The sequence below is a fragment of the Hemicordylus capensis genome, chromosome 2 (assembly GCF_027244095.1).
Source record: "Hemicordylus capensis ecotype Gifberg chromosome 2, rHemCap1.1.pri, whole genome shotgun sequence".
NCBI lineage: Eukaryota > Metazoa > Chordata > Lepidosauria > Squamata > Cordylidae > Hemicordylus > Hemicordylus capensis.
Window position 1 is genome coordinate 252,056,036 of NC_069658.1, and position 27,257 is coordinate 252,083,292.

The window sequence follows — 27,257 nt, forward strand, 5'->3', positions numbered from 1 at the left end:
TACTGCGCTTGTCCAAGTTGCTTCAGGGATAATCTACAGGACAGATTGGGCTCATGGGACAGTGTACCAGCGGTTATCAGAGTGCTTGTCACAATCCAATTGTCAGTCTAGATGCCAACAATAAAGCTTTAGTTGAGCTGAATAAATTTACTTCTACTTTTTCTATGGGACTGAAACTGGTACTGGGGACTTGACTTTGCCATACTGACCCTTGAGGACGTTCAAAACTCATCTTTCTTGAGATGGGAGGACATTTCGTTTAACGAGGTAGAGAATGGCTCTCCTAGTACCAGAGTTCTCAAAGTAAGTAGGAGTTAGGTCTTCTACATGTGCACAAGCAGATTCTACCCTGGTGCATGATTATCTCCAATAAGTAAAACAGGTGTAAAACCAAATCTCAATGACATTAACTACAAAGTGTCTGATAAGGAGGTACATCTGCTGAGGTAGATGCACAAGCAGGCTGCTTCTTGATGCAGCAATCATGAAATGATCATAAAATTCACTAGAAGGACTGAAAGACTGATCATCTGTGCTTCTTAGTGTATCCCTAGCCACAGTCAGTTGTGGCACTGGCTGGAGATTATGGGAGTTGTAGTCTGGGTCCCAAGGCTGAAAACTCCTTTTCTAGTGCAACACAAGAACTGTTGTGGCTTTGTGGGAGTCTTCTCATCCAATGGTTACCTCTTAGTGGTGCAAAATCGTGAAGGGTTTGCTAGACTGTCCCCCTCGCATCATGATCCTGGTTTGTTTGCAGTTGCCACTTGCTCGTCTGGTGGCTACTCAGGGATTGGCCTTCTCCACTGCTGCACCGAGGCTTTGGAACACACTTCCTGCTGAAATAAGAGCCTCCCCATCTCTTACAACCTTTAAAAGGGCAGTCAAGATGCATCTGTTCACCCAGGCTTTTAATTAGATACTGTTTTAATTGTATTTTAATAGTTTTAACTTTTTAATTGTAATTTTTGAAATGTTTTAAGGATGCCTCTGAGTACCAGTTGCCGGGGAGTAACAGCAGGAGAGAGGGCATGCCCTTAACTCCTGCGTGGAGCTTCCAGCAGCATCTGGCGGGACACTGTGCAAAACAGGATGCTGGACTAGATGGGGCTTGGGCCTGATCCAGCAGGGTATTTGCAAATGAAGATGGAATTATGCATGTGGTGTGGTGGGAACATAAGAACAGCCCTGCTGGATCAGGCCCAAGCCCCATCTAGTCCAGCATCCTGTTTCTCAGTGAGGCCCACCAGATGCTGCTGGAAGTTATAGGCAGGAGTTGAGGGTGTGCCGTCTCTCCTGCCATTACTCCCCTGCAACTGGTTCTCAGAGCCATCCTGCCTTTTGAGACTGGAGGTGGCCCACAGCCCTCTGACTAGAAGCCATTGATGGACCTCTCCTCCATGATGTTATCCAAACCCCTCTTAAAGCCATCCAGGTTGTTGGCTGTCACATCCTGTGGCAGTTTTCCCACAAGTGGATCACGTGTTGTGTGAAAAAGTACTTCTGTTTGTTGGTCCTAGGCCTCCTGGCAATCAATTTCATGGAGTGACCCTTGGTTCTAATGTTGTGTGAGAGGGAAAAGAATTTCTCTCTCTCTCCAAATTCTCCAAACCATGCATGATTTTATAGACCTCTATCAGGTCTCCCTGCAGTCATCTTTTTTCTAAGCTAAAAAGCCCCAGGTGTTGTAGTCTTGCCTCATAAGAAAGGTGCTCTAGGCCCCTGATCATCTTGGTTCCCCTCTTCTGCACCTTTTCCAGTTCAACAATGTCCTTTTTAAGATGTGGTGACCAGAATTCTATGCAGAGAATTTTCCATTTTGTCGCCCACTCCCCCCGTTTGGAGAGATCCTTTTGGAGCTGCTCACAATCCGTTTTGGATTTCACTACCCGGAAGAGTTTGGTATCATCTGCAAATTTGGCCACCTCGTTGCTTACCCCTGCTTCTAGATTATTTGTGAATTAAAAAGCACCAGTCCCAGTACAGATCCCTGGGGGAACCCACTTCTTACTTCCCTCCATTGTGAAAACTCTCCATTTATGCCTACCCTCTGTTTCCTGTCTTTCAGCCAGTTAGCAATCCACACATGTACCTGTCCCCCTTATCCCATGACTGCCAAGTTTCCTCAGGAGTCTTTGATGAAGAAAGAAACTGAGTAGAATCCAAATTCTACTCAAATCCAATTCATTCTTTGATGAAGGGAAGAAATTGAGTAGAATCCAAATCATCTTAGTGCATTCCACTATATCAATCTGGCTTGATCGTGAGATGTGTTGTTTTGAGTGCAGAATCACAACCCACACCAATGCCTGTTACCATTCTGAAGGGCCATCATACCTTTTTCATTTGAACATTTGGAAACAGTCCCTACACCAGAGTCAGCATACACCCTGGAAGGAGCCAGTGCATTTCAATGCCTGTCCTTCTCTAGCCCTACTTTTCATGCATCCTTATTCAAGTCAAGTCAAGTTTATTTACAGTCAAAGACCAGAAATCAAAACATGTACAAATAAGAATCAACAGTGCTTACAGTAGTTTGGTATAATGTCTCAGCATAACAAATAAACCCCAAGTTACATGAGCTGGTCTACTACCTGATGCCTAACATTCCTAGCCACCACACAGAACTTTGCAACATTAGTCGTTATTTCTTCTTTTCCAGCTAATGTTGAATGAAACTTTAGAGGAAGCTGATTTTGTAATCTGTCACATGTTTTGAGGGATCTGCCTGTGTGCAACAGAAGGATGGGATACAGATAGACGTGTTGCAATACTTTCCACTCTGGAAAAGGTAAGCAGGCAATGAAAGCCAAGTGAAGGACTAGACAAAGAACTCAGCAAAAATGAAATAAAATAAAATAAAAATCTTAAATGCCTCCAAATTGCTGTTTGTAAGAACAGAACATACTGTTCAATACTTTCATATTCACACATACATAAAACATATGCATAATGGCCAAATTGATCAGAGTCACATTCACAGAAGCATCTTTTTAGGTAATCAATCTATTAAGACTAGGTCAGCCAGGCATCTTTGCTTGATTCTGGTGTCAAAGTATTGTAGTGTTTACATTAGTATGTTTCAATGCACAACAAATGGCTGTTTTGTAGGGGCAATTCAGGAAAGTACCATATGCTAAACATCTCTGCTCTTGTAACATAGGAACAACAGCCGTTTTACTTTATTGTGGTTTTTATATTGATATCCACAGTAAATATATTACCTTTTCCTACCAATTTTCCAGGGCAACCAAACCTTTTTGTGTCAGTTATCTAATCAGAATGATGAAATTCCAAGCAATGTAGCTGCATTTTGTCTAAACACAAACAAATTTCAATAGATGATCACACAAACTTGAATTAGCTGACAGGTGGTTTTTCTTTCTTTTTTCTGTGGTGAGCATAGTTCAGCAGGTATACATGTATGCTGGTAGGTGTTCATCTGGTTAGGATATTCCTTTACCTAATGAATACTTTTACCACACTGTGTTTATATTACTATGAATATGTGTATCTCTTTATTTCTTGATTTATTTGCAGTTTTGTACTGTTTCTTTTGTTCCCCCGTCACCCCACCCTACTTGCCCTGGTCAGAGACTGTAATAAAGTTGACACTAATAGTATGAATAGTTGATACTGACCTGAAAGGTCATTCTCCTCAGAAGTTTGGGTTGTATCTGCAAACCAGGATGGATTGACTCAACCTCCTATTCCTAGACAGGGCCAATAACAGAACTTTCACATGACTAGGAGGGAGGAGCGATTCGTACAACCTCAGTTTTTTGTCCTATCTCACTCCAACAGGTGCTGAAAAGTGTTTGTTCTGTGCTTCTGTGGTGCTTACTTTCACGAATTTCACAAACTCAGCTTGTTTCCCCCACGCCTTCCCTGTTGGTGACTAGAGCTAGTTTGGGGGAACCAGGGAGACAGAACAGCAGGCTCTCGGCCATTTGCCTGACATCCTCCGCTGTGGCGCTTAGCAGTCTTTCGATTATGGCTGCCTATGCCCCCTCATGCAAGAGAGGTTTCTCCCTCCCTTTCAGAGGATTCCAGGTCTGCCAGGCCAAGTGGGTAGTGATGACCCCTCCCACACCAAATGCGTGATGAACGCCACCAAGACAAAGCTTGCGGCGGCAAAGGAGGCCCTGTCTAGGAACAGGAGGTCAAGTCAACCGATCCTGGTTTGTGGATACAAACCTCTTCTGAGGGAAAATTATGTTTTAGAATCTGAAGAGTACTGCTTATTAAAAAGACAAATCTCAACCCACACCAAAATCTCTATTCTCCTCAAATGGAGAAAAAAAGTGTCCCAGAGCCTGAACCTGGGTAGGACACTGTATGCATGTTGCAACTGCAGAGTTTTTATGTAACTCTATCGCCACTCCTGGGCTGCCTCAGGGTGAGAGAGTCAAACGGCCTTCTCCAGACACATAAAAGAAGGGCAGGAGAGTCTCTCCAGGGAATGAGGCTTCTGAGAAGGTGTAGAGCAGGGTTGCCGAGTCAGCGTCAAAAAAAGACAATCGCCCCCCAGCACAGTTCAGAGACACTCGGATCTTCTTGGGCTCTTCACTCAGAGACAGAGTAAGAACATTATCTGGAATATTGGCCCTGTACTCACCACTCCACTTCCCAATATCCCAGATCCCTTCCTCAGGACTACATTCGAGATCACCTTTTCTCTTCATGGACTTTCTGGCAACTCCCAAGGACCATGCTTCCTCACTTCCCACACTGACTTCCCAGCAATGTCTTCCTGCTGTGAATCCCTCACATCCCAGCACAAATTCCCATTCATCAAACCGCTCAGGATTGTCAGGCAGATCTTGATCTTTGTTTCCACCTCTCACACTTTTTTTATTCCCAGACAGGATGAGAGCAGGATAAGCCGTGTCTGGATCCAGAGTGATGTTTGCTGTTGGGGTTTGTGTTGTGTGCAGAGGAGGAAAGAGAGAAGAAACAGAATCAGCTGGTGGAGCTATTTCACATCCAGATATTGTTAGCTGCTTTTATATATGCTTTTGATGAGGTGGAATAATATTAAATTACTTATTTTTACAATCCCCACCATAAATATATTTCGGGCCTATAAGCACATCACAGGGAAGACTTGCCTTGCAAGGTCAACGGGACTGTCGTGTCCCTCATTCTAGGGCCCATCTGTCCTGTGGAAGGGGCCATGGGCAAGATCCACTCAGTGACCCCTCCTCATTCTTGCCACTGCTGCTGTTCCTGCCTGCCCACTCACCTCTTCTGCTCAGCCTCACTGGCAGCATCCCCTAGAGGGAGAGCACAGGGCAAGCGGAGGATTCTGCTCACTTTCTAGAAGCCAGCAGGTGAACAGGCAGCAACAGACCAGCAGGGCCGGGAAACTCCAGAGATTGGCACTGGGCCCCCTAATGGGACGTGGGCCTCAGCAGATGCTGACCCTGCTCCCTCCCCATTTGCAATGCTCTGCTGCTCCTTCCAGACTTTCCATACATTTCAGCAGCCCTGAGACTTCAGGAGAAGCTGGAAGCAGGAGAGTTAAAAGAACATTCCCTCCTCATCATTACAACCCACGTTTCAGTCCTTTACGGGAAAAGATCTACGTCTTGCTTCAGTTGCCCTTCAGGACAGCTCAAAAAGGCAAAGATGCCCATAAAAGCACGTGTGTCTTCTTTCTCTCCATAGCAGATTCCTGTTCTCAGAAGGTGGCATGTGGAACAAATGCATAATTAGCCAAGCATGTTTTGAGGCATAGGGAGTTCATCGGATTATGTGCCAAATTTAGTAATAAACCAGGGACCAATCTCCTTCAACCTGCACACACTGACTGCCATCACTGTGGAGTGCTAACTTCCGCAGTGTCTTTTCCTGTTGAGTTGCTGCCAGTCAGAGTAGGCTATACTTTGGTAGAGCAACTTATTTAGGAAAAACGGATATGACGGAATGTCTTATGCTCTGGTGTGGTCCAGTTTCATCACTATCCTGCTTTCAGATGCCTGTCAAAGGCAGAAGAGTGGACCTAAGTCCCAGATTTGTCCGTTTACTGGAGTAGACACATGTAGTCTATGCAACTGAAGCTACCATTGCGTGTGACAAATATGCAAGTGGTAATCAATACCATCCAACCAGAATGATAGAATAGGGAGGGACCTCGAAGGTCATCTAGTCCAACCCCATGATCAGTGCAGGACAGCCACAGGTAAAGCATTTCAAGGCATTTTTCATTTTAGATTAAGGGAGAAAAATAACAGGATGTAGATTAATGCTGCATTAGTGCCTGCGTGATACATTGTCCATGTAGGAAGCACAGCGCTGCACTCGTCGCACCCTCCACCTTCGAAGCAGCAACACAACGGCACTGTTTTACAATACAGTACAGTAGAATCATCCCTCTGGTCTTGTGGAAGTGAGGTTCACAGAGAAGGTGGCAAATGTTGTAGCCTTACCTCAAGAGACCTGGTTACAGGCCATATAGAAATGTGTTAAATAAATAAATAAATAAGAGGGGTGATCTAGCTTCCTGATCACTTTGTTCGCACTCTTCTGCCCCTTTCCCAGTTCTATAATATCCTTTTTGAGATAGGGTGACCAGAACTGCAGACAGTATTCCAAATGTGGCCATACCATGGATTTGGATAAAAGTATTTGCCTTTTTCACAGCTGCTATACCCTCAGTTGATACTTTCATTGTGCTATCTACTACAACCCCAAGATTCTTCCCCTGGTTAATCACCAACAGCTCAGACCCCATCAGTGTCTGTCTAGCTTGCACACTGATAGTGCCAGAGCCCCCAGCACAGAACCGATGAACTCTTATGACACCAAAGCAGACCATTTCCTCGAAAGTCTCTGTTCTTCCTGTGAACTTTTTGCTCCATCCGATCCCACAACCTACCTTTCTGCAGCTGAAACCCAGATAGCAGAGTGTCTGGGGGAAAGAAGCAGAAGAGAAACCAACCATCACATACTGTTGTTCTTTTAGCAAATTTTGAAACTTAAAAAACAAAAAACCATTTTATACTCTGCAGCATCTATTTCTGTGTCTTGTTTCAAATGAAAGAACAAATGCAGATATTACCCTTAACTTGTGGCGTGGTCTTTTTTACCCCTGATGCTTGTGTTTGTTTACAAAGTGTATGTGACATGTTGAGTTTTCTGCATTCTGGCTGGGGCATTTGAGGAGAAGCTTTGTGTCTGGCCTCAAATCCAGCAGGATGCTTGCAGGCAGAGGCAGTGCGAAAGGGTAAGGCTGCAATCCTAAGCAGGCTTACATGCAAGCAGTCCCACTGAAATTAATAGGACTTACTTATGTGTATGTTAAGGAACGAAGTCCTTCGATTAGAATAAGCTAGAAAACCTAGGAGGACCAGAGTCCTCCCCAGAATTATTATGAATGGGAGACTACATGTGAGCACTGTAAGATATTCCCCTTAGGGGATGGAGCCGCTCTGGGAAGAGCATCTAGGTTCCAAGTTCCCTCTCTGGCATCTCCAACATAGGGCTGAGAGAGATTCCTGCCTGCAACCTTGGAGAAGCCGCTGCCAGTCTGTGTAGACAATACTGAGCTAGATGGACCAATGGTCTGACTCGGTATATGGCAGCTTCCTATGTTCCTAAGTCTAAGGGCCCCACTCCAGCAAAGGGTAGTTGACATGAAGCTCCCTAAATACCAATAATTTAAACCTAAATTAGCAACAAGAAACTTCGACTAATTTTCTCACTACTAACTTTAGTTGCCTTGGGGCCAGAACCAATTCAGAGCGAAAAATGTCAATGCGAAACTTTCACAAGAAGGGGGAAAGGGGAATATATTTGCTTGGGGCCCAATCTTACTATATGCATTCTGGAATTAGGTAAAGAAAGGAACAAATCCATTTCTGGATTCCACACACTTATTCAACTGTATTTGTCAGTAGCCCTATTCAGAAATTAATTTAAAGACACTACACATGAGTAGAGTGTCTTGCCTCAAATTGGGCCATAAGTTCCCTCTGGCCCCATCACACATGACCTGTAGCTGGCCGCTCAGTTACAGCAGTGTTCATCTGAAGAGGCAAGAGACGCTTCCGTGATGGCAGACACATCCGTGATCAGGAGGCTATACATTAGGGTCTGAATAGGGCTAATTGAAATTCCCACCCCTCTTATAAGCCAGTTGTGACAGTCCTGATCAGATCATAATCTAGGCCCAATTGGGACACAATCAAGAAAGAGAGGCTCTTCACACTGGACGGGCCAGTTATGATACATCAATGTGTTTCCATTAAGGGAAGATGCCTTGAAGAATTGGATTAGCCCAGACCTTTTATTTATTTTATTTTTATTTGGGGGGGGGGGGTCAGGAATATGCATGCATGTATGTGTTTATTCTTTGTAAATCGATGCCTATTAAACAGTACAGACCCTGAAGCACCAATGGCTATAAGTGACTAGAGTTGGTTTTTTTAGAGAATTGTTTCAAAAAATTTATAGAGAATCAAATTCTGAGCCCAGAGTCATTTTCATGGTGAACTAGTTATTTTTATTTTATTTTTTATTAAATTTATACCCCACCTTTCCTTAAGAAAATCCCAAGGCTTTTCATTATGAAAAATGATTGGTTTTATATTGTCTTTATGGTGATGTCTCTGTCTCCTTTGGTTTACTTCTTAATAAAAATTCTTATTAAAAGAAAAGAAAATCACAAAGTGGCTTTTCTCTTCTGGAACAAAAGGCCCCCATTTTCCTGGCCCTTCTAACATTAGAAGTAGCTTGGAGTCATTCACATTCACATCTCCACCAATGTAATCTCCATTTAAAATCTCTTTACCTTTGAACTGTTTCATGACACCCTCCAGGAAGGGATTTATATCACAGAAGTCCCAAATCCTCCATTTCAGTACAGGAGGAAAAGCTGTGGAATTCTTAAACATCTTTCTCTCCTTACATCTGTGGAGAAAGACAACACAATCCATCAATTGTCTCCAGGACCAATCCTCTCTCCAGCTGATTTGTGTGTAGGGGAGGAGAAGACTGTCCAGTATGGCATACTAGAGCACTTCTGAAGCTTTTCAGAACTACTGTGCCTTTAATTGGAAATTTCCTTCCTGTGGCTTCTGGCCCTGGAATTGCTTCCTGATCAGTGAAGACTGAGCACTTTCAATTTTCCCTCATTACTGCTATACTTTTTTTAAAGTTGTACAGATATTACCCAGACCCTTCCCGGAAACAGGACAGGAAATGAGTGGGATCTACTTACCTCTGCAAGGTGCCTTTGACATTCTAGAAGAAAAGAGAGAATGAAGAAAGAGGTTTTCCAGTGATTTATAGCTGCTTCGTTACAATTACAGTTATGGGGCATTCAGATGGCAAACTGCCCTTCCTGGCTTTCCCCCGATGTTCGACCTTTCAATGCATGAAAAAGAGCCTTTAAAAAGTCGTGCTTTTAAACAGTCCTGAAAAAATCAGTGTGGGGGGAAATGCCTGAGTTAGGAGCAGCCATGGGGAAATCAAGAGTGATCTGGAGATACAGCTACCTGCCTGGGGTTGACTTTGGGAGGGTCTCCGCTCCAGCAGGCATTTCCCTCAGTCTCACATCAGGGCACACCTCCACAGTCAGCCCTGTTCCCTGTGGCGTGCAGTCCACTTCCAACCATCTAGCTACCTTGCTGCTGTTTTCTCTCTGTTTCCCTTTCTCCACACTTTACATACATATTTTACACTAAACTACAGCTAAAAATACAAATAGACAATGAGGAGGTTACGTTACTCCCAATATTACTTCTTCTCTTTTCTTATTTAAGAAAATAAGGGCACCAAAAATTGTCCCAAGATGTCCAGATCCATTAGGTGATCAGTGAATGAATGCCCAAATACACCCAAGGTGATGACTGGCAAGTAGAAGCTGTCAATCAAGAAGAATCTGAATGTGAGCACCTCCTCTGTGGTGAATTCTTAAGGGATGGGGCTTTAGAATGGAGCGAAAAGCAGGTTGATCACCTGCCACTTTTGATTCTTTGGTGGCTCAGCATCATTCACAGCATTGGGCTCTATGCCCATGTAGTAGCCACCACAGAAGGCTTTGACAGTGACTTGAGGCACTCTAAGCCCCGCCCTCCGTGCACAGGGTGCACTTGGTCTCTCTTGGCGGGAGAGTGCCATTCCCCTTAGTTCCTGGAGAGACAACGTTGGATACGTTGCTTATTATGCATTTTAATGCTATTTTTTACACAAGCTGGTTTTTGGGAGGTGAAAGCTGCTCATTATCGAAGGTCATCATGACTGTTTTAGTGGTTTGTTTTAATTGTAAATCGCTCTGGGCCATTTGGGAAGGGCGGTATATAAATCAATCAAACAAAAATAAATAAATAAATAAATAAATAAATAAATAATTAATTCCACTAGGGTCATAAGCAATCCAAAAAACATTACCCCGTTTATTCACTCAAAATGTACCCATAGAACACCTGCTAACTTGGCAAAGAGGCACCTTTTAACATGGTGATTCTCTTTATTTAGCAGGGGGAGGGTAACTGGCCCTATCCACCCCCAGCACCATACCTCCAGTGACTGTTGCTGGTGTCTAGCTTATGTTTCTTTTAGATTGTGAGCCCTTTGGGGACAGGGATCTATCTTACTTAATATTTCTCTGTGTAAACCGCCCTGAGCCATTTTTGGATGGGCGGTATAGAAATCAAATCAAATCAAATCAAACAATAAATAAATAAACCACCACCCCGCTTCTGTCCCATAGGCTATCAAACCAGTGTGGGGAGAAGCAGTGATTTCTGAGTCAGCCTGCTCAGGACAGTAGCATCTTTCTTCACCCCCAACTCCAACCCCCCATCCTCTCTAATCTGTCAGGCAGAGAGTCCCTTAAACCTCTTCAGAAATAGCTCAACTGAGAGTGATCTTGCTACCTGTCAAAATGCTGACAAGAAAACTGCTAGTCTGCATCTGACTTCTGTGATTTAAAAAGTCCCAATGACTTCTGTGGCGTGGGCTATATTAATTAAACTTATTATATATATATTTTTAAACCACTGAAGTAATCTCAGCACAATTTAGTCAATTTATTACTGTCTATTTACATAGCCCTACTTATCCCACAAAGTCACCTGAAGTGGTGCAGTGGGGAAATGCTTGACTAACAAGCAGAAGGTTGCCCGTTTGAATCCCCGCTGGTACTATATCAGGCAGCAGTGATGTAGAAAGATGCTGAAAAGGCATCATCTCATACTGTGTGGGAGGAAGCAATGGTAAACCCCTTTTGTATTCTACCAAAGAAAACCACAGGACTCTGTGGGGGCCAAGACTCAAAATCGACTTGACGGCACACTTTACTTATCCCACAACACTCAGCTCACTGATTTCTCTCTCCTATTTTCTAGACCTTGGGGTGTGTGTGGGAGCCCTGAGTATTTGTTTTTCCAATGGAAGAACTGCACAGGTTAGTGATCTTCACTATTCCAAGTGGGGGCCACTTTTGCAAAAAAAAACTTCCAATGTGAAGGCCATTTCCAACCTTCCATGTATCAAATTTGTACAGTGTCCCAAACTTTCATCTCTGGGCGGTTAACAACAACATAAAACAAGTTAAAACATACACAAAACTTAAAACAATTTAAACCATTTAAAAGTTAAAAAAAAAAGATTAAAACCTAAAAATTTAAAAAGATGAAAAAGCTTGGGTGGAGAGGTGGGTTTTCAAATACTTTTTAAACATTGTCAGAGATGGGGAGGATCGTATTTCAGTAGGGAGAGCATTCCACAATGTCAGGGCTGCAACCGAGAAGGCCTGTCCCCGTATGGCCACCATCCAAGCTGGCAGCAACTGGAGACGAACCTCTCCAGATGACCTCAATGGATGGTGGTGGTCATACTGAAGACGACGTTCTCTTAAATACCAAGCTGTTTAGTGCTTTATAGGTTATAGCCAGCACTTTGTATTTTGCCAGGAAACCTATTGGCAGCCAATGTAGCTCTATCAACAGAGGAGTGATATGGTCTCTCCGAGATGACCCAGAGACCAACCTGGCTGCTGCATTCTGTACCAATTGGAGTTTCCGGACCACCTACAAAGGCAGCCCCACATAGAACGCATGGCAGAAGTCAAGTCTGCAGGTTACCAGCATACTGTATGTACCACTGATTTGAGGTTGTTCATATCAAGAAATGGATGCAGCTGGTATATCAGTCAAAGCTGACAGAAAGCCCTTCTGGCTGCCACCTCAACCTGAGATACCAGGCAGAGGTGTGGATTCAGAAGTAATCCCAGACTGCGTACCTGTTCCTTTTGGGGAGGGTGACCCCAGAACAGGGAGATCAAAATAGTTTCTGGAGTTCTGACCCCACACAATAAGTACCTCCATCTTATCTGGATTCAGTTTCAGTTTATTCTCCCTCATCCAGCCCATTACTGCTTCCAGGCAAGCATTTAGGGAGGTTATGCCATCTCCTGATTAAGCTGACATGGAGAAGTAGATCTGGGTGTCATCAGCATACTGGTAACACTCCGCACCAAATCCCCATATGATCTCTCCCAATGGTTTCATGTAGATGTTAAAAAGCACTGGAGACAGTATGGAGCCCTGAGGGACGCCATACATAAGCTCAGATTTTGAAAAGCAACAGTCTCCAAGCAACACCATCTGGAATCTGTCTGAGAGGTAGGAGCAGGAATACTGTAAAACAGTGCCTCCTCCCTAACACTCTCAGACGTTCCAAAAGGATACAATGGTCAATAATATCAATATTTATGTGTTTAAATGCTTTTTAATGTATTGTTATGCATTATACTGTGCACTGTGTAAACACCCCCTGTATTTTATGCTGGTTTATAATTATTTATGACTGTAATAAAGATTTAAATTAAAAAAAACACACCCAAAACTGGCAGGGTCAAACGTTCATGGCTTCTGTGAAGCAATTTCAGTTAGGAATATAGGACACTGCCATATACATTGGTCCATCTAGCTCGGTATTGCAGTATTGTCTTCACAGACTGGTAGCAGCTTCTCCAAAGTTGCAGGCAGGAATCTCTCTCAGTCCTATCTTGGAGAAGCTGTCAGGGAGGGAACTTGGAACCTAGATGCTCTTCCCAGAGCGGCTCCAACCCCTAAGGGGAATATCTTACAGTGCTCACACATGTAGTCTCCCATTCATATGCAACTAGGGCGGAACCTGCTTAGCTAATGCACTGGTTGGATTTTGGAGGGAAAGGGAATTTTAATTGTATCAGTTAGTTTGAAAAATGGAGAAAACTTTGACTTGTACTAATTTGATTGTTTGAAAAACTGTTGGGGCAAAAATGCAAATAGAGAGAGAGAGTTAGTCAGAGTTGAAGTTGAAGTAAAACTGTAGCTTCTGTTTTCTCCACCCCATGCCTATACACCTTACCAAAGATTAAGAACATAAGAACAGCCCTGCTGGATCAGGCCCAAGGATGCCCATCTAGTCCAGCATCCTGTTTCGCACAGTGGCCCACGAGATGCCACTGGAAGCCACAAGCAGGAGTTGAGGGCGTGCCCTCTCTCCTGCTGTTACTCCCCCGCAGCCTTTGACTAGTAGCCATTGATAGACCCCTCCTCCATGAAGTTATCCAAACCTCTCTAAAAGCCATCCCGGTTGTTGGCTGTCACCACATCCTGTGGCAGAGAGTTCCACAAGTGGATCACATGTTGTGTGAAAAAGTACTTCCGTTTGTTGGTCCTAGACCTCCTTGCAATAGTTTCATGGAGTGACCCCTGGTTCTAGTGTTGTGTCAGAGGGAAAAGAATTTCTCTCTCTCCACTTTCTCCACACCATGCATGATTTTATAGACCTCGATCATGTCTCCCTGCAGTAGTCTTTTTTCTAAACTAAAAAGCCCCAGGTGTTGTAGTCTTGCCTCATAAGAAAGGTGCTCTAGGCCCCTGATCATCTTGGTTGCCCTCTTCTGTACCTTTTCCAGTTCTACAATGTCCTTTTTTAGATGTGGTGACCAGAATTGTATGCAATACTGCAGGTGTGGTTGCACCATAGTTTTGTATAAGGGCATTATAATATTAGCCGTTTTATTTTCAATCCCCTTCCTAATGATCCCTAGCATGGAATTGGCCTTTTTCACAGCTGCCGCACATTGAGTTGACACTTTCAACGAGCTGTCCACCATGACCCCAAGATCCCTCTCCTGGTCAGCCACTGACAGCTCAGATCCCATCACCGTATACTTGAAGTAGGGGTTTTTCGTCCCAATGTACATCACTTTACACTTGCCAACAATTAACAGCATTTGCCATTTTGTCACCCACTCCCCTAGTTTGGAGATATCCTTTTGGAGCACCTCACAATCCGTTTTGGATTTCATTACCCAGAAGAATTTGGTATCATCTGCACATTTGGCCACCTCGCTGCTTACCCCTGCTTCTAGATCATTGATGAATAAATTAAAATCTGGTCCCAGTACAGTAATTAAAATCTGGTCCCAGTACAGATCCCTGGGGGAACCCACTTCTTACTTCCCTCCATTGTGAAAACTCTCCATTTATACCTACCCTCTGTTTCCTGTCTTTCAACCAGTTAGCAATCCACATATGTACTTGTCCCCTTATCCCATGACCGCTAAGTTTCCTAAGAGGCTTTGATGAGGAACTTTGTCAAAAGCTTTTTGGAAGTCCAGGTATACTATGTCAACTAGATCACATTGATCGTTTTTGTAACAGAAGGTTGAAAAGTTGTGGCAGACTCAGCCTAGAGCACAAAAGTCCACTTGGTGGCAGCAGTTAAATGGGTAATTGTCAGGGAGATCTGTGTCTCGTGTTAGCAGCAGAGTGGATCCTCCACAGAGGGTAGAAATTGCAATGCTAAATTCCTTTTCACAAACCAAAGAAATTAAATATTTTTAAAAACAGCCAATTTAAGAAGACCACAATTCTCTCATTTTGGCTCAAGCTTCACAAAACTAGAAAATTGGAACCCAAGGCTGATGCCTTAACAAACATGTCATGTGATCTGTAAGGATGTGCAAACTGCCCGTGATACACCCACATGGGTAACGTGGGGCATCTACATTGGTGCCAAGCACTCCATCCTCCCCATTTTGAGTTGGGCTTCAAAGACCAAGGGAAAGTGTGCATGCCTAGACGGCAAGTTACAAGAAAGCTCAATTTGCGATACAAATACGATTTTCTATTTAGCCTATTTCCTGTTGTCCTGAAGAGCACATGCCCAAACTTATATGGAACTGCAAATTTTCCTTTCATAAACCCAGTCCCCCGTCACCCACCATAACACCGTGCTCCACAGATCTGATTCCCACTCCATATCTACCATCTTGCCCTGCAGAGCATTCTGCAGCAGGGATTGTGTCTGAAAAATGACAGGAGGATAAGATGGAGAAGAGTGGAATGCAACAGGCTGGCAAGAACATCGGCTGGATTCTCAGAGAGAGGGAATGGAGGATGGAAAAGCCCACTTAAACAGAGCATGGGTGTGGAAGCAACCCTTTTTTCAGAACAGTGGGCATAAAGGTTAACATGCCATCCTGTTTCCCTTGGATGCTTCTGTACATAACAGACCTCCTGATCAGCACTGTAAACTGGGCCCCTTCATTTCTGGTAGAGATGAAGGAGGTACACAGAGGTTTGCAACCAACTGTCCTCTGTGGAAGAGCCTCTGCTGTTCCTGCCAGTGTCTTACCTGCAGGAGCTCACTTGCTGACTGCTGGCATTTCTCCTCTATCTCCTGCATAATGTTCTCAAGGGAGTAGAGTTCTACTGAGAGCTTGGCCATGTGCTCATCTCTCTTCTTCCCGATCTCCTCTTCCACCACTTCCATCTGGGCCAGCAGAACCTTCTCTTGTTCTTCTAGAAACTGGTGTAGTTGTCTGAACTCAGCCACAGACTTCTGCTTCTCTGCTTCTATTAGAGTCTGCAAATGGGAAGAGGAGAAAAGCAGCCCAGTGCATTGACATTTTGAATTTTCAAATCCAGAGTCAAGAGGTAGGCAATGAGAATTCTATTGGAAGAGCTCTCTGAACACTTCAAGAGATTAATGAGACAAGCAGGAATCAAGGAAAAAGTTTCATAAAGACCTACAATGGCCCACATTAAGAATGGCCTTCCGGGGGGGGGGGGGGGAATTCCACTCAAGCAGAGTTAGAGAAGAACGGCTGTCTCGTGGCTTTTGATCCTTTCTGCATTTTGTCCACTTATTGGTTCTAGTTCAGTTTATAGTAAGTAAGAATGATACTTACAAGCAAGTTTTGGCTTTCCTTTTCTGTGTCCGCTTTATATGATAGAATTTTCTCTCTTTCCTTCCTCAACATTTCCAGAAAACTATAGATTTGATCCTTAAAGGGAGAAGAAGAACTAGTTTGATTGCTTTTCACAGAACTGGGTTTCCCTCCATAATCTTCTGCGTTTGTTGTTTTCTTCCTGCTGTGCTGTACATTTGGACTGCTTTCTTTTAATGTAACATTCTGCATACATGTTATGTATATTGATTGCGCATGCATTGTAAGCCACCTTGAGCATTCTTGCTTCATGTGAATAATGCTGCGTGACACTGCACTCCACCAGAGTTAGGCTCCACGCAGTGTCACACAGCATTCTTCGCAAGGAGCCACTATCGTGTTTTCCAGACAAGCACAGACACAGTGATGGTTCTCACACAGCTAGTGAGCTTGCATCTCTCTGCACTGGATGCGAGTCAGGACATTTTAAAAGAAATTTTAACTGGGTGTTCACTTTTTACCTACAATGTGATGCAACCATATTTTCTCTTCTCCAAAAACACATCCAGCGGTAGAATCTTTTCTTATGAAGAAAAGAACAAAGATACAAGGAACTTTCATCTTTCTCTCTCTCTCTCTCTGTAGATCGCTTTGGAAAATTTTGTTGAAAAGCGGTATATAAATATTTGTTGTAGTAGTAGTGATCTCAGTCTATATAAAAAGAGATTTTGTTTGGAACAGTGGCAGAGTGAGGTCTAAAGGGACTCAGAAGTGAATATTGGTTCCCGCACCCTTTTTTTTGCAGTGCCATAATCACGGCCTAATCTTTTCTTTGGGGGAACTTGGAGGACTAAGGACTTACTTTGGGGGGAGCGCTGCCTGCCACTGCCCACTAGCCATCAACTCACCGTGCCTGCCTTCTCGTTCATCCCCCCCCCGCACCAGTAAGGGGCTGAAATGTGCGGGGTAAGAGCAGGGAAGAGGGGGAACTGCTGCCCACAGGGTTGTCCCTAGGGGATGTGGGGCTGGGGGCATATTAGCACTTGTACCGGGGCCTCATGGGGAAGTGGTTGTGGCTGCACATCTCCCAGCTGCAGAGAGAAAGCATGCAGATGCAAGGGGTGGTGGGGCAGCCATTTGGGAGACCGGGAGAAAGCGCATGAAGCGACAGATGGTTACAGGGACGAGTCTTCTCCCAAGGGCTGGCTGAAGGGTCGGGGAGCCCCAGGTAAAGCCCACCTCCCGCCCCACATGCTCCCGTTGCCTGTCCGCCCAGGCACCCTCCTGGCTACAGCAAGCAGAGGGTCAGTGCAGGGCAGACAATGGGAAGCACGTGCCTGCTCACCTGGCCACCACCTCTCCCAACAGCAATGAGGGAAGGTGGGCAATGGGGAACACTCACCCGCTCCTGCCGCCATTGCCTCCACTCTCAGCGAAAGTAGCGGGTGGAGGCGGGTCAGGCCGGGACTCATGAAATTTTGCTACCCTCCTCCGGGAAGAGAGAGTGCCCAGAGTTCCTCTGAGTCCTGGGCCCAGTCCGTAATACACCTCCAAAATACACACACCGGTCATTCTTCCTCAAGCTGCAAAAGAGCAAAGCCCCACCTTGTACTCCTGGGCAGCCTCCTCCACAGGAACCACATCATGGGCTCGGTGCTCCTTGGATCGGTCGCAGACCACGCAGATGGGGGCTTGGTCGTCCTTGCAGAAGAGCTTCAGGGGCTTCTGGTGCCTCTCGCAGCCTCTCCCCGCTCCTGCTTCCCGCCTCACCTGCCCACTCAACTCTTGGGTTATGGCAACAAAATTGGCCAGTTGCCTGTTTGGCCTGAAGTCGCTGGGCTGGAAGCTCTCTCGGCACTGAGGGCAGGCAGCAGCCTCTGCAGAGGAGTTCTGCCAGCACTGAGCAATGCAGTCCCGGCAGAAGTTGTGCCCACAAACTAAAATGACTGGATCGCGGAAGAACTCCAAGCAGACGGAGCAAGTGGCTTCATGTTTGAACTTCTTCCTGAGACGGGGAGCGGCCATGGCTGAATCCCCACAGGCTGAGCTGCGCTTTCCTCTCTCCATCTTCCTGGAGCGAGGAGCCGCCATCGCTCAAACTACAACACACAGTGACCAGACACGAGGCTGAGCCTGAGTTTCGCTTTCCTCTCATCCGGGCGGGGCTTCCTTGCAGACACAACGGGGCGTTCCTCTCCCGCGCCAAGTGCTGCTGAAAAGTACCTAACCAGTAACCAAGCTAATTTGCAAGACTCAAAGCAGCCCCTCAAAAGCTTCTCGGGTGGGGTTCAAAAGCAAATCCGTGCCGTGGATGTGAAACTTGCTTCAGTATTGTAAACCTTCAGATTCCAACTAATGTGGGTTGAAACTTAGATTTATGGCATGTCTCCTATTTTGAAGAATGTGCCCATATATTACACATGGATGGTGTAGTGCCCAAGCCCACTGAGCATTGTGGTTTGCCCTCCTCTTCACCTTTCTCAGTTGAAAATTCTGCGATTGAAATCATACAGAATTTCCTGAATTGTCTCACAACCTTCCAATGTTGGATGTTCATCCTCCAGCATAATAATTGCAAGAGCTGTGTGTGAACCAGAAAGTGACCTTATATATGCCCCTCACAAAAGCACAGCCTGTCAACATTTTTTCAATGTTCATGGGTGCATGAATAGTGCTCAAGATCTCCTTCAATCCATTTCCTCCAATGAGGTAAACAACTGAGCCCATGAATGACATCAGAAGATAAAAACCACCAAGACTAACCACAGCTTTTGATAAAATGAGTGTTTGCTGCCCATGGCAATAATGTCTTGAGCTTTCATATACAAAGGTTGTTCAAATGTCATGAAGCAGGTTTCCAGGCTCAACCCTGCATTTTCTTTCAGTTCCTAAATGCACCACTGTACACACACAGCATTGTCAGAAGGTCAGGGATTCTCCCTGTGTTCGTTTTCTTGGTTAGGGAATTTACACCAGGGACCAGTATCACATTTTCAAACAGAGCTTTATTAGTTTGCTAGCAATCAAAGCTCACTGGGTACAGCTGCACCCTCTAGCAGTTTCTACATCTCTTTTATACTGAGATTGATTGATTGATTGATTGATTGTTAAATTTATATACTGCCTTTAATTAAAAACAACCCCAAGGCGGTTTACAAACGTTAGCTAACAGTGCATTCCACACTTGCGCATTGCATACAAGCAAATACATCCTTTTAACCCAAAAGGTCCCAGATGCTCTCAAGTGTGACTTCTCTCACCCACTCAGACATAGTCAAGCACCTTCAAGGCAAGGGACAGAATGTACCAGATACGAACAGCACAGCACCATCTAACTTTGCTAGCTTGATACTATTCAAACTAATCTTTTTAGCTGCTCAAGCACATTTGAAAATATCTTCCCACAGATAGAAGGTCAACAAATGGTAAGATAAGTATATGCGCTATCTTCAGCCACTTGAAACTAAAAACAAGGAAGGAAAGTCCAACACTGCCATTGCTTTTCAGTGTTCTGGTTTAGATGAAGGCGGTATCTCTTAGCAAAGATGTGAACTGGATACACCTAGCACAAGCCAAGAAAACAAGATTTTTCTAAGTGGCAGCTTGTGGATTAAGCCTAGTAAGGATACTACATTTTTACAAAGTGCTGGAACCTACCCCTTGAGAGGTGTGGAAATGAGTGTGCAGGAGGCATGTTTCACGAACTGCATGCACTCTGTTCCTTGAAGTGTGTAGCAAAAAAGAAAGGGGAAACCTCCTCTGGTGACTGACAGTAAATTTCATGCTCTTTAATTATATATAAGTTTGGTTTTGCAGGGTAAGATTATATGAGTGAGCTACAGACAAAAACCCAGGGATGGCAGTCACCATGAAGTAGCGTTCCATGGAAACCTTCTTTTTCATTTTATTTAAAATGAAGCCCTAACCAGCGAGGTGGGTCGGTGGGGAGAGGAAAGGAAAAACAAAACAGGGATCTGCAATAGGCCACACCCCCACATTATTCCCCAAAGGCTTTTTAGGGAGGAAAAATAAAAAAAAATACAAATCCAGTGTCCAGAAAACAAATTTAACCTTGAAGAAAGTGAACTAAATTCATAATCAGTGGTGTGTATGTGTGTCTGCATGCAGGAGTTCACAACAGCTCCTCACAAGGCCATTTTAGGAGGAAAGGAGGTTTATGGTTTTCCCCTCTTCTTAATGGTATAAGTGTGTAATGAAGCAGAATAAAACAGGAATGCATAGCATAACAATGAGGCTTGTGTTTATTTGCAAAAAGATGAAATAATAAAAGAACAATCTCCTGTTCAGGAGAGAAACCAAAGCAACCTCTGTTCTTCTCAAAGGCTGGAACTCTTGTGAAGATACAACACACACAGAGGATAGAATTCAAACTCTAACCAATCACAGAACCAGACTCCTCCCCCAGGCCAAGCCATACAAACAAACAGACATGAACATGGGGTTGTATTCTGTGGCTGTAGTGCGGATATGGAAACTGCGAATATCGGATCATTGATCCCTATGGGATAGCGAGGCTTAGGTTCCCGTTGGCCATTTTCGGCCGAAAATCGGCCAATTTCCACGGGGGTGAGCTCCTTACCTGTCTCTGCTGCTCCTCGCAAGTTGCACTGCACCCTGAAAACTGTGGGGTTGGGGTTTTTTTTGACGCGAGCCATTTTGTGGCTCCAATTCCTAAAATGGTGGCCAGAAATTACCTCCGCGGTCATTTCCAGCCACCTCCAACCTGTGGATACGTGAGGTCGACATGTCCCCCCAACACACACACATGTATGCAGAGGTTGGGTGTCATTTTCCTGACCGTGGATAACAAATCCACGAGTAAGGAGCTCCACCTGTACAGTGAAGAGCAGAGACAATGCATACCAAAATGAAAATTTCAACATGTAAGACTTTTGAAGCCTTCCAACACATTGTACCAAACAAAGAGTAGGAGAAGTGAAAAAAACGGGATCTGAAACGAAAACTCAACAGTTTTGCTAGGCCTGGAGGATTTCTGAAAAGATTGAGGAAAGGCTGCCCTGTTCTGTGTTGAATTTTCTTCCCTGCTTCTTATACTACACACATACACAGGCACTTAGATGTGTGCACATTCACACACACACTCACACACCTCGTTCCCTCTCCCTGCTTCTTTCCCCCCCTCACCTGCCATTTTTGTTCTTGTTTTTGTTAATAGAACTGTTCTGGAGCGGAACACCCCAAGAATACTGTTGGGCTCGCGTGGGGAACTAGCGAAACTATGGTGAACAGTCTATTGCGGTATTGATGTATGCAAAGCTTTGGTCTGGAAATGAAGACTGAGATATAGATATGGTATAATCAGATTTATTGGGGTACAGGAAATGAAAAAAGTTAGGCAAGTAATAAAAACAATAACATCTTAACTCACTGTATCAATTAGAGACTCACGGACAAGTGTTTTAGCTTGAGGTCTGAATTGTTAACAGATCAGCTTAAGGCTGGCTAGAAAAAGAGCCTGAAGTGCAGCTTTAGACTTAGGGGGAAAGAGTGGGGAGCAAGGAGAGTAGGTCGTTAGTAATACCTAATCTAATATTCAATGCTATGTTGGTCACACTTGCAGGATAGTGGGTGCTGACCTTCCCTCCACTGACCTGCCCCGATGATTAGGGCTTCATTTTAAATCAAAAAAAAAGGGGGGGGGGAGGAAGGTTTCTATGGAACGCTACTTCATGGTGACTGTGCCATTCCTGTTTTTTTCCTCGCAGGGACCAAGTAGGAAGGCAGGGTAAAGGAGAGGTAAGCGTGCTACTTGCAAGCTGGCTGGGTGACCAGGATAGGGTCTGCAGAGGCGTAACTAGGGAAAATGGCGCCTGGGCAAGCACTGAAATGGCGCCCCCCGCGCCCCCCCCGCCACAACATACTACATTATACTTAGGTTTTTCCTCACAAGCGCCCGCCGCCAAGCCAGGCCACTGACTGGCCGCCAGGCGCCAGCAAAGCAATGGGGGGGGGCGCAGGCGGCGCGGAAGGGACCGCTCGTGGGGGATGGGCTGCCTACACGCTCCCTTGACTGCTGCAGCGCTGCTGCGCTGAGCAGGAAACATTTGTATTAACAAACAAAAAAATAAAAATAAAAATAAAAAAACTTTTTTGTCATGTCGGCGCCCCCCATGTGACCAGAAAAGATGGCGCCCGGGGCACGTGCCCCCCCTGCCCCCCCTATAATTACGCCTCTGAGGGTCTGGTTACAAGAAAAGTCTAAAGGCGGTTGGTTCTCTAGTCTAGGATCCTCTTCTCTAAAGCAGCAGCCAGGTGTGGTGCACGGTTTAGATCTGGAAACAGGAATCAAAGCTGGAGGAATAGCTGTAGCTGGTGGTATAGCCAGAGCCTAAGCATACCATTTGTTGGTGCTTGGGCTAGAAATAGGCCAAAACATGCCTTTGAGCCAAACACAGGACATGTCTCTTTGCTGTGAACGTCGTTGACAAAAAGAACACAAACATGATGCCGGGACGACTCTTCCTCTGGTCATGCCAGACCATCAGCTTAACAATAGTGGGGTGGAGGGAGTGTTCAGCCTTATCTGAGTTCCTGTGGATATACTTTATGCCAACAAAGTGAGTTTTTACGATTCCCTTGAGAAATAGTGAACTCTAGTTTGCTCAGCCAGCATCCTCCTCTGTATAGGGAATAGAGAGGAATGGCTTTTCTAGTGTATTTTCCAAGGGGAAAGAGAGAGGGCCACCATGCAGTCAGTTGTAGAAATGCCCAAAATTTGTTTTGACCAGGGGACACTTGTGATGCCTGCAGGTTATTTCAGGTAATGCATTTGGCATAGTTATTCCTGGTGAAACACTGACACCTAAGGGTTTATTGAGGAAGTGTATCCATTGTTTTCTTAATGGGAATGAAACAACTAAGGCCAAGAGGGGACAGTGGGCTGACATTCCATTCTCCTGCTCACTGCAAATGTGCGAGTGAAGGACTATTTCCTGAAACAGGGAGGGAAGACTGAAGTGAGGTGCCTTGAGATGGCTGGGGATGGTAACAGAAGAGGGTTCAAACACATGGTCAGAAAAGCCCTCAGTGATCCCTGATTCTCTGCTGCGATCTCCATGGGCACCCTGATGCATTTTTCATCAGTGGCAATTTTCCCTTAGCAGAGGGCAACTTGAGCCAGTTCATGCCAGATCTTAGCCCTGGAATCGGCGGCGGGGGGGGGGGGGAGAGGAGGAAGATGCCCTCACCTCTCGCCTGTGGGCTTCCCAGAGGCAACTGGTGGGCCATTGTGTGAAACAGGATGATGGACTAGATAGGCCTTGGGCCTGATCCAGCAGGGCTGTTCTTAGGTTCTTATGCCAAGAGTGCCTTTGAGCATGTGCAGAATGCGGTTGCCTCAACAGTGAGCTCATTTCTCCACTGTACCAATGACTGACTCCTGCAGGTTGTTTATTTCTTTTCTATCTCATCTTTCTTCCTAGTAGCTCCATGTTGGGAAGCCTCTTGAGCGCTGTGTGGAACCTGAGTTATTTTTGCTGTTGGAGGGGGAAATGGAGAAAAATTGAGAAGCAGGATGAGCTGAGAGACTGACTGAGGTCCTAGGCCAAGAGCCACATTCAAGGAACCACATTTCCCTCCCAGATCAACAGATCTTCCCTGACCTGCATTCAGGATTGACATTTTCCTTTCCTTCTTCCAGACATACCCTACATTTGAACAGGCAGCTTGCCTGAAACCTCAGGAGAAGCTAGTAGCAAGCTAATCAAGGGTGGGGGGGACCTACCCTCCTAACACTGTCCCAGTTTTATTGTTTAGTTCAAAATCTTGCCTCTGCTATACTGCAGGGAACCTGGTTAACATTAGCCCTGAGCCATTTTTGGAAGGGTGGTATAGAAATCAAATAATTAATGAGTAAATAAATTAGCAGCAATACCCAGGTACAATTTTATAGCACCTTAAAAACTAGGGGCCTTTCCAGACAGCCATTTATTGTTACATGAACATGGATTGTGATGGGAGTTTTTCTGGGACTTCCAGATGACATCAAAGGATGTTGCACAATTTTGTAGCACCATCTGTTGGCCATTTGTTGACAATCTGTGAAAAATCCATGGAAAAGCTGTCCCTTTTAAATATATATTTATTTATTTAACTAACTAACATTTTTATACCACCCAAAACTTACGTCTCTGGGTGGTTTACAAGATAAAATATTAAAACATTAGTTAAAAACAAAAACAAGAAATTTAACACCCAACAATTTAAAATTTTAAAAACAGTATTCTAAAACAATATTAAAAATAATCAAAGCAGTATCAGTTAAAAGCCTGGGTGAACAGATGCATCTTTAAAGACTTTCTAAAAATATTGCTTTTAAACAGGCTAATTGTTTCACAGTTTGTCAGCAAATGGCCAACAAAGAAATAGATGTTATCGGATGCCCTGGAAAATCTCTCCACACAATTTTTGTTCATGCGAAAAACAAATTACCAACTGGAAATGCCCCAGAGATCCCTAGATATCAGATCCCTTTTGGGATAGGGAACCATTTCCCCCATATCTTTTGCTATGAAACTGCTCTGAGAACTTGTTTGTTGAAAAGTGGTATTTAAATATTAATGAAAATGACAATAAGAGCTGACATGATGAGGGACATTACTTAATGTTGTCCCACTGAAATTAAATTGCTTAGCTTGTCCTTTTCATTTCAGTGGCTTGCATTCGATGCCACCAATACGAGGTGCTTCTGTGCCACTCTACAGCCCGCCTGCGCTGCTTCCGAAGAAGGGGAAGCTCCATGCTGACTAAGGGATGCGCCATCGCACTTGTGATAGTACTCCCACCTTCGGAAGCAGCACAGGCTGGCTGAATCAATGTGTGCGCCTCTCTCTCCTACTGTACCTCACTAAGCGGAATATAAGTCACAGGGACCACTCTGAATAATTTTCCTCACCATATCAGCCAATTAATCATCATCATGTAATAATAATGATGATGGGAAGGCAGACCCAGGAAGCCCAACTTCCACAATTGCCTGATCTGTGCCTTTCATGTGAGGGAGTTTAGTGTTTCCATCTCTCAAGAAAAGAATAGTGGAGGGAAAGACTCTTGGTGGTGATGTGTGACCCCAGAAGGGCAGCCAGCGTGGTGTAGTGGTTAGAGTGCTAGACTAGGACCGGGGAGACCCGAGTTCAAATCCCCGTTCAGCCATGAGACTTGCTGGGCCAGTCACTTCTCTCTCAGCCTAACCTACTTCACAGGGTTGTTGTGAGGAGAAACTTAAGTATGTAGTACACCGCTCTGGGCTCCTTGGAGGAAGAGCGGGATATGAAAAATGTTAATAAATAAATAAATAAATAAAATTAAAAGAGATGCTTCATCCCCTCAGAACAAAGCATGAAGAAGCAAAAATGTAACAGGGACACAATAATCAATCTTAAGATTTTGAAAAATACTCATAGAAACTGGGTTTGGACATATTTAGTTTACAGATCAACAACTAAGGGAACATTCTCTCTTTCTCCGACACACTCCCACTCCCACTCCCTCCTGTCCTGTAAATTTGGATCTTGAGCAGTCTTTGAAATTTACCTTTTGGCAGATGATGATCTTGAGATGCCAGATTGTCTGGGAGAGGAAAGAGAATAGCTATTAGAGAACATACTATTATGCCTATCATGTATCTTTGAACAAAAATAACAGTATATGATACCACACTACAGCCACTGGGGTGTAGCGGTTATTATCTTGGACTAGGACTTGAGAAACCTGAGTTCAAATCCCCATTCAGCCATGAAACTCCCTGGGTAGCTTTGAGCCAGTCACTTTTCTCTCAGCCTAACCTACATCACAGGGTTGGGGTTCTTGCTCTGGGCTTCTTGGAGGAAGAATGGAATATAGAATGGAAGACATACTGTAAATTATATCATTTTCTTCCCCGCTCCTTTTATCTATCTATCCCCACTCCTACGTTGCTTAGGTCCAGGGTATTTAAGAGAATGTCTTTGTTATGAGACCCATCGCCCATTGAGATCATCAGTAGTTGCCACCAGTTCCGGTGACCAGTCTGGTGGCCATTCAGGGGCGGGCCTTCTCTCTTGCCACCTTGAGGCTTTGGAATGCGCTCCCTGCCAAAATAAGAGCCTCCTCATCTCTGACAGCTTTAAAAAAAAGACTCTTGAGTCACATTTATTCATCCAAGCTTGAGTCACATTTATTCATCCAAAGTAGAATTATGATTTTAAACTTTTTTAATGTTTTAATTACAGTTTTAATATATTTGTTTGTTTGTTGTAAATCGCCCAGAGATGTGAGTTTGGGGTGATGTACAAATATACTAAATACATACATATTTAAGGGGAAGAGTTAAGTAGAAACTGGAACAAATCACATGTATGGTGTGTTCGTGTGTGTGGGATTCTTCCATGACTCTTATTGCCTACAAATAAGCCATTCACATTTGCCGGCTTTGTTGCTCAGAAGGGCAGCTCAGGTCCAGGAGGAAGTCTACGGGAACCCAAGAGCTGTGCTGGGTCAGGCTCAAACTCCATCTAGCCCACCATTCTGTTACACGTAGTGGCCCGATGCTTCTGAGAAGCTCACAAAGGCAGCATGAAAGCAAAAGCTCGCCCCTCCTGTTGCTGTCCAGCAAGTGCTATTGAGGCTTTTGAATCAGGAGGTTACATCTAGCCACTGTGGCTAATCCCCGTTGGGCCAGTTTGGACAATAGAGTCCCTGCCCATGTGCTTAGACAGGGGACACCCTGACAAGAGCATGGCTCCCATGACGCCCTCTGCTGATGTCCCAGTGCTCTTCCAGCATGTCCCTTTACTCCTCTCTCTCTCTCTCTCTCTCTCTCTCTCTCTCTCTCTCTCGGTGCTGTTCATCCCAGTGTCCACTGTCCTGCTCTGCCTACCCTGGGGCCCTGCATGTTGCTGCCCCTTGTGACAGTCTGCTACATTGCAGCAGACTCCCAGGCTTCTGAAGCCCCGCCAGGCCCCGCCTTTAGGGGCCATTCATTGGTCCTTTCCTCCAGCCGGAAGTACAAGAGGCTTCCGGTTTGAAGCTTCCCTTGCCCCAGGATCCCTTGTTTTGGTGCCTC

The 27,257-nt window shown here is 44.8% G+C and overlaps 1 protein-coding gene across 1 annotated transcript in view; it reads right to left on the reverse strand.

The window, feature by feature from the left end:
• Window positions 1–2,447: 2,447 nt before the first annotated feature.
• LOC128343943 (E3 ubiquitin-protein ligase TRIM7-like) overlaps window positions 2,448–27,257 on the reverse strand; it is a 41,370-nt gene continuing 16,560 nt past the window's right edge. Inside the window, exons 6-14 of the mRNA XM_053293379.1 lie at window positions 25,748–25,783; window positions 17,780–18,270; window positions 16,196–16,291; window positions 15,640–15,870; window positions 9,961–10,134; window positions 9,221–9,243; window positions 8,792–8,910; window positions 6,878–6,910; window positions 2,448–4,909 (exon numbers count right to left, since the gene is read on the reverse strand). Coding sequence (XP_053149354.1) covers window positions 4,392–4,909; window positions 6,878–6,910; window positions 8,792–8,910; window positions 9,221–9,243; window positions 9,961–10,134; window positions 15,640–15,870; window positions 16,196–16,291; window positions 17,780–18,270; window positions 25,748–25,783 — 1,721 coding nt within the window. The 3' untranslated portion in view covers window positions 2,448–4,391. The remainder of the gene's footprint in view (window positions 4,910–6,877; window positions 6,911–8,791; window positions 8,911–9,220; window positions 9,244–9,960; window positions 10,135–15,639; window positions 15,871–16,195; window positions 16,292–17,779; window positions 18,271–25,747; window positions 25,784–27,257) is intronic.